At 34.8% G+C, this 15,266-nt stretch overlaps 2 protein-coding genes across 2 annotated transcripts; both read right to left on the reverse strand.

Annotated features, from left to right (window-relative positions):
* Positions 1–312: 312 nt before the first annotated feature.
* Positions 313–9,381, reverse strand: LOC134846169 (uncharacterized). Its single transcript, XM_063863411.1, has 3 exons — positions 8,895–9,381; positions 1,311–1,410; positions 313–753 (listed from the first exon to the last, which is right to left on the reverse strand). Exons 1-3 carry the CDS (start codon positions 8,987–8,989, stop codon positions 607–609), a joined length of 342 nt encoding a protein of 113 aa, XP_063719481.1. The 5' UTR covers positions 8,990–9,381; the 3' UTR covers positions 313–606.
* Positions 9,382–11,848: 2,467 nt separating this feature from the next.
* On the reverse strand, positions 11,849–13,980 carry LOC134846337 (B-cell receptor-associated protein 31-like; the record flags this gene model as incomplete). Its single annotated transcript, XM_063863644.1, is given in 4 exon segments — positions 11,849–12,029; positions 12,531–12,559; positions 13,012–13,093; positions 13,779–13,980. Coding segments are annotated over 4 exon segments (355 nt in total), but the record flags the coding sequence as incomplete, so codon positions are not given.
* Between the last annotated feature and the right edge of the window lie 1,286 nt (positions 13,981–15,266).

Consider the following 15,266-nt stretch of genomic DNA (forward strand, 5'->3'; position numbering starts at 1 on the left):
TTTTAATCCAATTTTTTGAAGTCTCAAAACCCAGTGTAGATTTTTGAAATTGAGAGGAGTTGTTCGTGATCGAGCTTGTCGAAGGCAGCTGACAAATTTTAAACAATCAAAAATACTCAGAAACGTAAGAATGCAGTAGGAGCATTCAAATTATTGAGCAGATACTACCAGTCCCGTTTATAATTAAGCAAGAAATTGTCTTGGACATAATGAGCAGGATTGTTGGTTTTCAGAAAGAAACCAGCTAAAAAAAGGATCACTCTGCAATCATCCATATCCATTACCAAATATGAAATTATCAACTTTTCAAAATCAACTCAAAAAATTAACTGTGTGGATCAGTTCATGGCAACATAATTAAAGCTTTAAAAGTATGTTTACTACAAACAGAGGTAGGTTAGTAATTGAAATTACAAATAAGGTTCTACAAGTCGTACTACTTTTTTTTAAATGGGTGTCTTTTTAAAATATGGTTTGATATTGTTTTTCAGCAAAGAAGGCAAATTAACATCTCGGTTTATCCGTTAGACAATAAGTTTTTTTTCATGTTCCTTCCTGTCTTCTCTATTTTTGTAATATGTGCTATGTTTTCACGTGACTAGGGGACTAGAGCAGCCGTTTGAGTGTCTGGTGCAGCAGTGCAGTGTCCGTGCCCACCATCCGATCCCCCCTCATCTCCCCCAACTCCCCCGAGAACATCCTCCAGAAGGTGAAGGTTGGGGTGGCCTCTATACTGTACGTCTCCTGCAGACTCTTAAATACATTTTTTTCTGAGCGGAAAATTCTAAGTTTCGATTGCTTCTCCACAAATTTAAACATTTTTTTTTCCATATTTTGTGTACTTTTACTTCTATACTTATTTTTTTGACGACAACAGTATTGAAAATAAAGGTTCCGTGGGTAGATCATCGAAAAATCGTTACTTAAGCTCTGTATCAAGGCGGTTCAGTTATGTCTCGTATGCACAAGCCGCAACAAAAATGAAAAGTTGCGGGTTTTGACGAATGTTTTATATAGAATAAACACATAGTCTAATAATACTGCGAAGCCGAAAAGTCCTGACTTGTTTTTAGGTTTCCTTGAGTAAAACTGAGAAGATTATCACTACTGTGAAGGTACACGTATGAAATAGTGCATTTTCAGAATGAAAAAAATCTATTTTATTTTAAACAAAAGGTACGCAACATCAAAAAAACTTCTAAAAACACCAGTATTGCAACTGCAGCTACGAGACGACATCTGTCTATCATTATTCAGGGTGAAAAAAAACTGATGCCAAAATGAGTTGAAATCAGTCCAGTTGATCTTACAGGCATGGTTGATATGCTGATGAATCTGATGATGACATTTTCGCCCGCCTGTCCGAAGGTCTCGTCCACCTCCAGCAGAAACTGCAGCTCCTTGATTGATCTGAAGCCAAGACAAATATTGCGCGTGTAATCAGTTAGTTAAATAAGGCAACAAAAGTAGCCGCATTTTGATCTATTTGGTATTTTTGTTTATTTTTTCTGTAATATATGTATTGTTTTCTGAATAAATAGTACATAGATTAACCAATTACGTCTAGATAAGATAGTACTTAATAGAAACTTCTCAGCCTCGCTTCAAATTTTGAACCACTTTATGCGCTTCCTCAAGTTGGTTCTCATTCAATTATAAATTTTCTTTTTTGATGGATGATTACACCACTTGAAGCAAGTATATATTTTTTTCTCAAAACTGAAAAAGCTTAGTTGATTTTTGGAAATTTGTTGATTTAGGGCACGAGTGAAAAAGTTTTAACATTAAGCCACACTTGATCCTCTACGATCTAAAAATTGGGCAAAAACACCCTATTACCTAGTTCATTCCCTCCCAATCCGCGAAGTGGTCGGAACTAGAAGAGGGCTCAGATGTTATGCAACTAACACTCAGTGTTCCGACTAAATTAAATTATAAAAATCATAATAACAAATTGTTATCATATCAGTGATTATTCAATAGACATTTGTCAATTTACATAATTCTGATATGCAAGGAAATCAAAAAGCCCGATAAGCCTAGTCAAGTGATGCCCTAATTATTGCCTTATTTATCGTCTTGGGAATAGAGGAGGGCAAAATTTTGCTTAATCAAGTCGCTAATGATAGTATTAATAAATTCAAAATAATTAGATTTTAAAATGTTGTATCGCGTACCGCCATGCATTATACTGCGAAAAAGGATTTTTTCAGTTATTTTTTGAAGCCCATTTATTTTTTTGAGAATTTTGTTTGGTATGAAAACCCGAAGTTACATTTTTTCCAATTTTGGTCAGCGGTATACCTCACAAGGTATACATTTCTTGAGTATAAACATACATAGGGATAGATTTAAGGGGGTGGACGTCTTCCCCCCGCATAGATTCGATCCCATCATCAAACAAAGTCCCTAAACTCATACTAAACTTGCGCGCTAGAAAAAAGTGTTTTTTTAGCAACACTTTCCAAAAAAACCTAAAAACCTAAAAACGGGCTTTAGGACCGGTGTTTTCAAAAATTTGTCGTGTTACGGGAGTTCTCGGAAAATCAATATGGTCGTCCTTAAAAAATTTTCCCCTTACTTTTTGAAAATCCTCCTTCCCTCAAGAGAATCCTAGATTCGCCCATGAGTTTACATATTTTGTTTTGAGCAGCGACTTTGTGGAGAGCTGTTGAGTTTATGTGCGCTTTTCAGTCAGATTCAGTCCCCATTATCAAACCTCTAATGTGGTCGAATGCTATGTCATATTGAAGCATTGAAGTACTGATTCCAAATGTATTAAAAACTGACAAAACTTTTTGAAATTTTGCGAATACCACCCGTTAACTTTTTTTTCGTTTGTATAAAGTTTTCGTTTGTCTGCTTATGTTTTACGGCTTGATGGCCACAACACAAATTTTTGCTCCTTGCAATTTTCATTTTAGTTACAAGAGTTGGTGATTTACGGCTGTATTTTCAAAATTTACTAACCCTGACTTTGATGTTTCCATTCCTTTTGTTTCTTTTTTGCTTATGACCTTTATTCGTCCTAGATAGATTCGTTCAACGGTTTATCGGATTAGTCAAATAAGTTTGTGGCGTTTCAAAATAGTGCAGAATTTGGTTGAAAATTATTCAGGTCGGCTATGGTATAATTGTTCAAAGTTAAAAAATTTATTCAATCAAAAAATTTTTGGCGAAAAGTTCTGATGGCGTTTTCTGTTTTCTGGTCAGTTTCTAGTTTCTAGTCGGCTTAGTGACAACTTAGTGAAAATTTAAAGTTGATTTAATGCTGTTAGTTGTATTTCACGTCTCATGAAGCTTCATATCAATTGCGAGACAACACATACCTTGTCTACAAAGAAACCGACAGAGAGCCAAGACGAAAACCATAGAAAACAGTTTTAGAAAAAATTCTGGTGAAACATCATAAAAATTGGCAACCTTAAAATTTCCCTTTTTTTTCCGAGTTTGTCACCAAAAATATTTGCAAAGAAAATGCCAAGATGTCACATAAGTGAAGGCTAAATAAGCATCAAAACAAAACGTACAAAGTAGTTACAAAGCCGATAAATTTTGAAACCGTACCTTGCGCCAAAAAATTGTTTCCTATTAAAACTTTTGGATCTACTGGTATCAGATTTGCTAAACTGTTAACCAACTTGAAAAGTGAACTACCAAAAAGCAGGCATATAAAACAGACGTGCTTAAATTTTGTCTGTTAGCTGAGGAGAATACAGATGGAGAGAGAAGACCACCGTTTTCAGTCATCCTCTAAACATAGAGTAGCAACATTGCAGTAAACAAAAGGCTCATTGCAGTGGTAATAACACTGTGAAAACTGAAATTATGATTTTAAAAGGCAAAGCGGAAATTTGCACCACTTGCGATAAATCCAAGATAAAAAAACAAGTAAAAAAAAAGAAAATGATGAAAAAAAAACTAAATCAAAAAAAGATTTAAGTGAACCAAATCAATAAAAGACAACTAGAGGATAATATAAAACTGGATATTTTTGAGAAATTGAAATTTTCTAAATGACATAACATTTCTTCTACCAAAAAAAAAGAAAATTCGTCACTTCTAAAGGAAAATTCTTGCAACCAGTTTTAAGTTTTTCATCCCAGATTTGATAGGGTAGTTTTTAAGAAAAATCAAAAATTTCTAAAAAAAACGGTCATAAGTTCAAAAACTAGACTTCTCGAAAAGCATATTTATTCTGCAAAAACGGGTTGTGGCAAAACCTGTCTTCTCGATTGAACATTAAATCTGAGAAATGGCTCGGTTGTTTTGAGTTATGTCAAAGGTTTCTAAGAAATTATCAAAGTTTTATAAGGCCAGAAAGATTTCTTAGCGAAATTCTGTGCAGATAATTATAACGGTAGGTTTTCAAAAACCTGTTAATTTGATTAAACCTATGATATCAGATTTTGCAGAATAGTTATCAAGAAAAATCCAGAGCAAGGTCAACAAATGAAAAACTTGACTTTTCCCATTATCGAAGATTTTTGTTTAAGAAAATATTTGGAGGAAGCCACACATGCAGAAAAGATTCATGCAATCTGTAAGATTAATTGAATACTAAAATTCAGGCGTGGAAGAATGTAGTTTGCAAGAAAGGTTGAAAAATTTCAAAAAATGGTCAAAAATCAAAACTTTGACTTTTCCGGTGGTCATAAGTTTGTGTCAAAAAAAGTTGGGCGTAGTCGCGTATGTAATGGAGCGCCCACAACCCGTTCTTTGGATTGAACCCAAAACCTTAGATATGGGAGCAGGGGTGGATTTAGGGGGAGCCGAGGAAGCGGCCGCTCAATTCCCCTCCTTCCTCGCGGATTCGACCCCCTCACCAACCAAAAGGTCCCCCTTTGGTATTATTCTATGGCATCCATTATTGGCCAATCAACCGTAAAATATTTCTAAAGGCGCATTGGTCACTAATGTAGACTAAGTTTGAAGAGCAGCTCGCACCAAAAAACGCAATTTTTTGACGAAATTTTTCAAAATAAAAGCCAAAAAAACGCATTATTGAACTGTTTGTTCCAAAATTTGCATGCGCGCAAAGCATTTTGTCAACATAGGGCCTGAATAATGAGTGTTCTAGAAGCGCTTATGTCAAATCAAATTGTTCGATTGAGAAAAAAGGTCCTTCTAAAATTTACTCACCCCATACCTCTTCTGAGGGCCAAAGTTTTATGTGTAAAAAGACTTAATGGGTAGCCGCTTCTGCAGGAGAGTTTTTAAAATTCAATCTATTCATTGAAATCAAAACAGCAGATTTGAGAGTGCAGCTTTTTTGATGGCTGCAGATAGAGGTGTAAAACAAAAAAAAAAGATTATGGGAGCTTACAGACACCCAGGTGAGCAGACAGTTTTCCTTTAATGTCTCTTTTTGAAAAATTGGTAGAAGTTTTTGAAAAAAACTTAAATATGTTTTTTTTAAAAATCCCAAAAACTATCACATTACCTGCTTTCATCAAACAAAAATTCTAAGCAAATACATCTAACATGGATTTTCAATTTATGATTAGCAATTAAACAAAATTTACGAAATGGAAACAAAACCGAAATGGAAACAAAACCGTCCGGCATATCAATTTTAATCGGATTTTTTTTTCAATTGCATATTTTTCGATAAAAAGAAAGTCCTACTGGGATTCAAATCCCGGCTTTTAAAGGGCAAAGGCGATTCCTTTACCTCTACGCCACGTTCGAATGATCCTGGAGCTTGTTATTTTCAATAATAAAGCGAGTTGAAATTTTGTAAAAACTGTTTACGGAAAAAAGTCTTGTTCCTCATTACAAGACACTTGCTTCCGCAAACGTTTAAAAACTGAATTTGGAACGTGGGTGTTAAGGAAATAACTTTTCTTTAAGCAAACTATGAGGTGACAACAATAAAGATCTGAGCTATAGAAGTAGCAATTAAAAGTTTATAAAAATGTTTTTTTTTTAAAGTAAGAGTCAATAAAATACTCTCATCAAAAAATTTTGTACCCACTTCTGCGAAGCACCATCTCAATGTCGAGATTTCAAGTTGATTCAAATCTCTTAGCAACCAAAAGTTAAAAGATGCTTCAAGTTCAGCCTTAGGTGCCAAATATAGATAGGAGTTGTAATTGAGAAAAAATACTTGCAAGTATTCACATGCAGAACCAGCGTTTCACTAGCTTTTAACCAGCTGATCGATCGCTTGATAAAATCAGAAAAACTGAAATTACTGAAGTGTCTTTAATTTGCATTTGAGGGTTGTAAGGCAAAACAAAAGTCAAGCGTCGGGCGTTTTTTTTTGTACTCAAGAAACTGTGATATAAGCAACATTTCTTGCTGGACAACATAGTTTCAAAATTACCTTTTGTAATTGAGAGAACCAGTGGTAAAATTTTGTACTTCAAAAAGTAAAATCTGAGCGTCATCAATTTTTGGGGAAAGTAGCGATTGTTTTTTCGAGAAAATATCCGCAATTCTCCAAAATTGTTTGAGCACGCCTGAAAATATCTGTGAAGTACCAAATTTTTCCATCAAACTTCCATTAAACCAACGCATTGTAAAAAAACCAGTTCTATTTAGCACATAAAAAAGAGCCAAATGAACAAATAAAATATTGTATATAGTGCAGTATCATTGGCAAAAAACGAAGTCCAAAGAAAACAAAATAACAAAATTATCAGAGTTGATTGGGAAACGCGTATTTGCTAATTCTAGTTATACCAAGTCTAAAATCATCTTATCTCTCGCATAAAACTCAAACAAAAACGCGATAACTTTTCTCAGACTTTACCCTCAGCTGCAAAAAAGGCAATTCAGTAGTTTTAGTTTTTTTTCTGTTTTGTCTTTTAAAGTACAGTTAGTCAAAAGCTACTTAACCAGTGCATGTTTATAAATAACTTGAAAAAATTGTTTCTTCTCAATTAGCTGTGGAAATTGAGTCTCAAACGGCTGCATCAATTAATTTTTTTTAGCTTCAAAATCCTACGGGGAATAAAAAACTCAAATTCTAAGTCCCACGTCCCTAGACAGTATCATGCATTACCGAATGTCAGTCGCCAAAAGATCTAAGTTTTGAAATCTCGACACTGTGGGTCAAATTTGCTGTTTGCATTGCATGCAGCGGTTGCTTCTCAAGTAGTCCAAGCTTATTAGATCAGAGCAACTTTCGGATCTTACAAAAATCCCTTAAAGATTTCAATTGTTACCATTTTAGCTGACAGTTATTATTATGAGGAGCTGGTGTCAGGACAAAAGATACCATACCAAAAGCTCCCATGACAAAAGATCTCATACCAAAAGATCCCGTTTACAAAAATCGCCCAACCCATAAAAAAGATCCCATGAAATATGAATAAAAATCATGATCAAAGTGTAAGCAGAAATAAATGCGCAATGATATCTCAATTAGGTTCGCGTTATTAAAAACAATGCAAATTTAAGCTGACTAAATTTAAACTTGACTCAATTTTGGGATTAACAGTGCCAACATGTGTTTAATTTGGTGCTAATATGATATTGAATTACAACAACTCAATTGAAAATGTATACACTCTGCATTCATTATCTCCCTCTTGAACTCAATGAATAGTCAAAAATGAAATCTTCTACTTGGGGAACCTCACAAAAAGGCCAAACACTGATTATTTTTCAATGTCTTAAAAGGCCAAACACATAAAATTAGCCAGCCTTCAATATATACCTTTCTCAAAAAAATTCAACTGAATTCCTATAATCAAAAGTTCAACATTTTGAAGGCATCCAGCAGCATTATCAACTTATCCCGGAAGAAGTACCGTGATCTGAATGCAAATTTTCAACAGATAGCAAGTTCGTACACAGACTCCAACTTATTGTCTTATATCCGTTCACTTGCCCATTTAACCTTTTAAATTTTGTTTTAGTTTTTGCCTAATTTATCCAAAATTTAAATTTGTTTGATCAACTTTTTTTATAGACGTCTCCTTGCACCCTCCCGGAGAACGCCGAAACGCAATACTACGACTCGCATTCAAAAATGCTGTCTCTAGCAATTTGATCCCAGAGCAACTGCTTTTATTTACGGGACGCTAGGTTGGGGGCAGGGGCCTGACGGCCCTTTGAGTATTGCGCCTAGAACAAAGTTGATCAAAATTGAGAATTGATATTTTTTATATCAAAAAGAAAGGCAAGTGATTCGTAATGAAAATGATTTTTAAGCTTTAGAGCTTTTCAAAGCTTTAGAGCTTTGCAAAAACTCAATTTCAATTTTGTACCGACTTGATTTGTCTAGAAAATCAGGCCATTGTTGGCAAAGTTGGCTTTGATTAATTGGAAACTTTTTTCAAGTTCAATTGTAGTCTAAGCTGGTTTGCAGTTTGAGTTTGATTTTGAAGGCCAAGTGATTAGCAAGGTCATTTATGTTCGAAATTTGTGCAGCAAAAATTTTTCCGTTTCTTTGATTTTAACCGACGCTTTGATCAATTAGCCGCTATAGTTTTTGCTTTGATCAATTAACCGCTATATTTTCAATTCTCAGGTTCTTTATCTTATGTCGTGGGCGATTTTAGAACGAGGGCTCTTTTGGAATGGTATCTTATTGACTGGGATCTTCTCGTTTGGGATCTTATGGTAAGGGATCTTTTGTCATGTAACCGAAGAGCTACATAAGGGTCTTCTACTACGTTCATTGACTCTTAATCAATATCAAGCTTATAACTTTAGATTCACATTCGGTGACGACATCCTATTTAGTTGAAGTTTGTTTAGGGCACCGATTTGGGTTCGCGCTGGTTAAGGTTCAGACTGAAAATTAAACCTTCATCTAAAAGCTGTTACATGAAAACCAGGTTACACTGGTTATTAGTTTCAAATCTGTTAAGTGGTTTAAAACTAGGTTCTCCTGCTTTTTCATGAGATCAACAACGCTATGAAAGAAACATAAGACTTACCCGTTGGTGAATACCAAAACTAGAGTCTCATGTTTGACCTCATCGAATAGGTCACTCAGCTCCTCCTCTGACTTAACTGTGTGAGGGTGTGGCATATCCGAAACCAAATGTTTTATTTCCACTCAATAATTTTTCCCAAACTGGATTGTTTTTTTTTCACTTTCTGATGCAGTTGAATGTACTTTAAGGACTAAGTTTGGGAGTAATTTTAATCACAGAATCAAAAACGATTTAGCGCCTTTTTCGAGGATAGTAAATTATAAACAGATTGGTTAATGTGTTTTATAAATCTTGACCAGATTTGTGTGAACACGTTATTACCAATTGGTCATTGGAATGTGGTTTAATAAATCAAGACTACGTTTCGTACCAAGTTGGCTTCTTAAAACAAAAAGCCATTAGTTCTAAAATTTGAAACCAAGCAAATAAAGTGCTGTTTAGTTTTAGAATGTGTGCTGGTAATTTAGAGTCCTGCGCGTGTATGAATGGTTAATGGTCTGATAGCAAAATGCATTTTTTCGAAAAAAAAAAGAAACAAAACTACAGAGCGTGAAACAATCACGCCATTTATATGTGGCGGTGTGTTCAAATCATAGCTTTCTCTCGAAAGAAGGGCACGATTTTTTAAAAGCTAAAGTAAAGTCGTAAAAATGGTTAAGAAAAATGATTAAATGAATATGGTATTATGAACTGTTTTATGAACCGAATACATTATCAGACATTTCATACAGCTGGTTAAGTTAAGCTATTGTGTCACCCTTTCCATTAATATTATATCCATAATACGATTAACGTTTCTTTCCAGTGTTTATGAAGCTACTAAAATCTATTTCGACTAAAATTCTTTTGTTCCTCTAGCCAGTCAGGTATAGCATTATCTGGCGTCATTGAAATAGCTGATTTCTGACGAATTAACTTTGAAGCTGTTTTAGTGACTGAAAATCGTCTTGGCAGAATAATTTCCCCTCCAACGGTACCAAGTTACAATAAACCCAATGACGGAAATTTAACGGTTCAGCATGTACGAATATTGCGGCTCAGCAATTTGTACGGTTCAGCTTGTTAAAAACTTGACATGTTATGATGATTCCAAAAAATGTTAGAAACACTATTTAATGCGAAATTGAAATATTCATGTTAGAAAATTGCAGAAAAATAATATAAAAATAGCCAACAAAGATGTGGAAAAAGGCAAGTAAACAGAAAAAAAAACAACAGGGGCGGATTAAAGAGGGAGGCGGACGACCCGAACCTCAGAATTTGGATAAACTATTCTCCCAAAAATGGCTCCTTTTTTGACGACCCCCACTAAAACTACCAACACTACATGCCAAAAATATATTTCCTTCCCACTTCGTTCAATGGTCGAAGTCATTACTTAATATGAAAAAAACTGAAAGTGTTTTTTTTCTTCCAAACATGACTTGAAAATTGAAACCACATTTGAAATTTCATGTGGAGTATCTTCCCCACACAAGCGACAGCCACTCAATTTTCTTTTCGAGCGGAAAAAAATTCAAGCTATCAAAAGTAGGTCCAGACTGAATTACAACCGTAGGCCCTCAGAGTGCCAGGTCTGAACGTGACCTCTTTGCTCAACGGGCAGAATAGATCCAGAATTTAAATTGATTTAATAATAATAATTGTAGTTCCTGCGAATCGCAGAGGAGCTATCAGTAGGCCTTAACAGTCCTGTCGAGGATAGTCCGTTTATATTATTTCCCCACATTCCAGACTGTGTTATTTTGTTCAGCGAAGCTCTTATTTGCGACTCAAGGCCGTTTTTGTGCGTCTAGAACTTTCATGTGGTACCACTATTGCAGCCAAATTTGGTCAGGTTGTGGTAGACCTGATTTGACTTCAACCTTTGCGAGCTTTTTTTTTGAGGCATAAAAATTGGAACGAAAAAATAACAGTTGCTTTCTACGCCATTTAGGTGGTGGTCGTAACAAAAACTTGTTCGATTATTTTCAAAAGACAGGAAACTTAAGCCAGCATAACTTACTCGAACCAACGCTAAGGTGATTGTATTCTTTTGTAAACCAAAAGTTTCAACATTTAAGGCCCCTATAACTAAGTTTGAAACCACTAACAGCTGCAAAAGCGTTTTTGAACTAACCAAAATCAAAATTAACGAAAGCGCTGTTTCTAGAATAACAAATATTGGCTTCAAACGCATTAATTCCAATCGTTCATGGAACTTTTGAGAAAACTTGATCAAAGTATAATATTATTCTTATTCTGCTTCGAACTCTTGAAACTTATTGTCGAGAACAATTCTTCGCAACATTTCCTTGTTCGAAAATGGTGAGCTCAATTTTACATCTTTTGATGTAATAATTTGCACCGAGCATTGAAAAAAAATACAGAGGCAAGTTTCATTTCGCATACAAAAGCAAAAATATGACCGACAACGCTACTGGGAAAACTGAATGAGAAAAATTTTGAGTCTACATAATTGCTAAGTGACGCAAGCCAATTATGACGCGTTAGCAGTAAATTTGAAAAAAATACCAACAAACATGCCTCAATTTATAGAGCGGACGCATTTTAACCAGTCTACGAAAAAAATCATTAAAAAAATCCGACCATACCCATGTTCGAACCCTCTTATTTTGCTGCTGGTCTCCTTCCCTTCCTCTACGCTAGAGATCCATGATGCATTGAAGCTAAAAGATATTTGTAATATAATAGTCTGTGTTAATATCCTTAGCATTGGCTGTACTTAATAGCTGGATCAAAATGAACATTTTGTCACAGAAATTGCATCGCAACAATATTTGCGGCTTAGGTTAAAAACAAGAAAGTTCTTACTATAACACAAGCTACGCTTGTGTAAACAGCAACGCAGGAAAATTAACATTCAAAAAAACGGCAAGACCAGAAAGTAGCATCATGCTTCAGCTCCACGGCGCGAAAATCAACACTGCAGTCGACTGGCGAAAAGAAGATAATTGCGATATGAAATTGTCAATTTATACATTCATTAACATTAGCACAACTGATAAAAAACATTTTGAGTTCGATACCATCCACTGTTCACTTCCATAACCACCAGTCCTGTTGTAAAATATAGTATTCATGTGTGTGACACTAGTCGTCTTTCTTGTTGACTTCTGATGAAGATTCAGGAACCTAAATTTCAACTTTGTTTTCAAACAGAACGGTCACTTTGCGCGTTGAGATGAATAAAATGTCTTTCTTAGTTTGCAATTTTTGTTCAAATCAAACTGCTCGAAACTATCTTAAAAACTTGGATCTCTTTAACTATATCCCACTTTTGAAAAAGGGGGATATTCGATACTATGTAAAAAATTCTGATATTTTTAACTGTTGATTTATTATTTTATAGGGGGAGGGGATATTCGTTACTAGGTACCCGAGGGGGGATATAGTTAAAGAGATCCAAAAATTATGATCACTTTCCTTTGGATTTTAGAAGCTAGAAACGAAAAGCATGAATTTCTGAATGTTAGCAATACTATGTCAATTCAGATAGCCCACTAAAGCTACACGACTTCGTAAATAAAGATATCTGCAATGAAACAGTATTATTTCAAAACTATTAATCACTTCATCTGCATTTTCATCTGGATATTTGATTTAATGAAATAAATAAACCATAAGTTTACTCACTTTGGAATCACCTTCACTAATCGGAGCATCTAAAACGAAACACAGATGTCGTTCAACGAATTAAACTATGATTGAATTTTGGTGTACAAAGAAACCAGCCGAAATTTATGTTACAGAGTCTAAACTACCGTATTTACTCGTTTATTACTCATGATTTATAACTTTGAAATCCGAAGAATAGTGCGGGTTCTAAACGAGTAAATACGCTGGCCAATAATCATGTCATTTGAATACAACATACATGACTCCTAACTGTTACATACGTGTTAAATAACTGTTATGTAATAGCTACTTATTTTCGGCTGGCTGATATTGTTGCGGTCGCAAATTCATACTCCGGCCCGTTTATATACCATCAGATTTTCCGGTGCATTTGAAAAGCCTTCAAATTGAAAGGAAGTTTACGTCAAAATGATAGCAAACAATGAAAATACAAACCCGTTCTAATGCATCTAAGTAGCAAATGATCAATTCAACATACCCGAAGAAGGACTTTGATTAGATCTTGTTCGGTGTTTCAGATCCTCTTTCGCAGCAGCAGCTAAATCACCGAAGCGCTCGGGCTAAAATAATAAATGAGTGGAAACCCAAGTAAAGAATAAAATTAACACTACCATACAAAACGGGGATCTACTTCACAATCACCCACCCTATGTTACCTATTTAAAAATCGTCACCCCTATAAATAAATACAGTAAATTAACACTTAGCTTTCAATTGAGATTTCTATTTTTGCTGCATTCTGATTGGTCGAAAAACCGACCATTTTGATCTACCTAACAATCTGCCCCCTTTCTTAAAAGGGGGGATTGTTAAGTAGATCTCAAAACGGTTCTGATCTACAAAGTAATCTGGACCCTCCCCTTTCAAGCCAAAAAACATTTAAAAAAAAACTAAAACAAATGAAATCCTAAGAAACCGAGTTGTTTACATTACAAACAACATAACAAGCAAGATTCGAATGGGACAGACATCTAAAATGATAACATGCACAAAATGTATCTGTTGCGGTTATTTGTTGCCATCTGAGGCCTCCAGGAAATGAGTCCAGCTGATGTTGTCAATAAAGTCATTGAAGGGGAAAAAGTCAAGTACCAAGTTGCAACGCACTTGCTATAGCAAGTGTATAAGGCTGTATACTTTTTGTGTCAAAAAAGTGTGCTATAAAACACGATGATGAATGATTTTAAAATATTCATCATTGGAGTATTGTATAGACTTGTGACGAAAGAGCGAACTGAACTGTACCTCTTTGGCGGCTGGCATCTTTTCATCAGTTGGTTTGGACTTCTCGCTCTTCGCAATTGCATTGGTTAGCTTCAGACGCTCACACTCCTCCATGAACTGTTCAGCTGTCTTGGACGCATTCTCCGCCTGTCGCTTGAACGCCTCCATCGACATCTCACTAACTGCATTGCTGCTGATTAATTTCTGCAGCCGATAGATCACTCTAAATATTAACTAACTAATCATAGTCCAATCTTGGAAGAACAAAAAAAGGTCAGCTACGGCCTATTAAGCGGTGTATTCGATTGAAACTCCAGAATTTATCGAGATCTGATAGTTCAATTTTGACGCGATTAACTGTTGCTCACTAATTTTTGCTAAGCAAAAACGAGACGTTTTCAAACAAAACGGAAAAACTTTTTCAGCAATGTGATTCATTGAACGCAAATTTATTACATAAATCAACCTCCTGAAAAGGTTTTTCCGTTTTATTTAAATAAGTCTCGCTTTTAAATTAACAAAGCTCCTTGTTAAGCGCTATTATAAGGCTATAATTCTAACAACGCAAAAAGGCGACTAAACAATGTTATGGGAGCAATCCCTTCAGACTCGCTTATCTAGTCTGTAAATTAATAATAATAATAATGATAATAATAATTATAATAATAATAAAACCGATAAAACATACGCCGAATAAGCCGGTCACGCAAAAAATAATCATAAACCATATAGAGAGGTGAAGCTGAGCTTCGCACCACCTAAGATACAAAAATGAGAGACTATGCTCAAAATCTCATGAAAAAAAAACAAAAAATGAAAAAAAATTGATCAATATTGATTTCAGAAATGCTATTCAAAAATGGAACGACTGAATAAGTTAAACTGGTTCGCAATGTTTTTCTGTAGCAAGCATCATGCGATGAAACGTTCCGCGATTTACATTTCAATTCCATTCGCAAAATAATAATTTTTTTCTCAGCAAGTCTTTCGAGCAATGAAACTATGAAATACGTAGAAATATTTTACAGATCAAAACGGTTCGACGAAAGTTAAGACTTTTCCTCAGCAAGCTAATCAAGCAATGAAATTTCGAAAAAAAAACATTTTTTCATAGAGCAAATCGGCTCGCGAAACTTTGTTTTTCTTAGCAAGCTAAATCGAAAAGCAAACTGATTCGTAAAATTTTTTTTTCAGCAAGCTTTTCAAACAATTGAACTGAAGTTTTCCCAGTCATTTCAATGCAGAACCGGTTCGCAAAAAAAATTAAGTTATTCACAGCCAGCTATTCAACTGATTAAACCGCAAAAAATTTCAGGTTATTTCACCGAGCGAATCAGTTGTAAAAAAAATTGATATATTTCAAGGCAAGTTATTCAATCGATGAAACTGAAATTTTCAGGTTACTTCATAGAACGGATCGGCTAGCAAAAAGCTTAGTTTTTTCAAAAAATTTACTCAAGCGACTTAACTTTGAATCATTTCTGGTTATTTCAAAATGAATCGGTTTGC

The sequence above is a fragment of the Symsagittifera roscoffensis genome, chromosome 5 (genome assembly GCF_963678635.1).
Source record: "Symsagittifera roscoffensis chromosome 5, txSymRosc1.1, whole genome shotgun sequence".
NCBI lineage: Eukaryota > Metazoa > Xenacoelomorpha > Acoela > Convolutidae > Symsagittifera > Symsagittifera roscoffensis.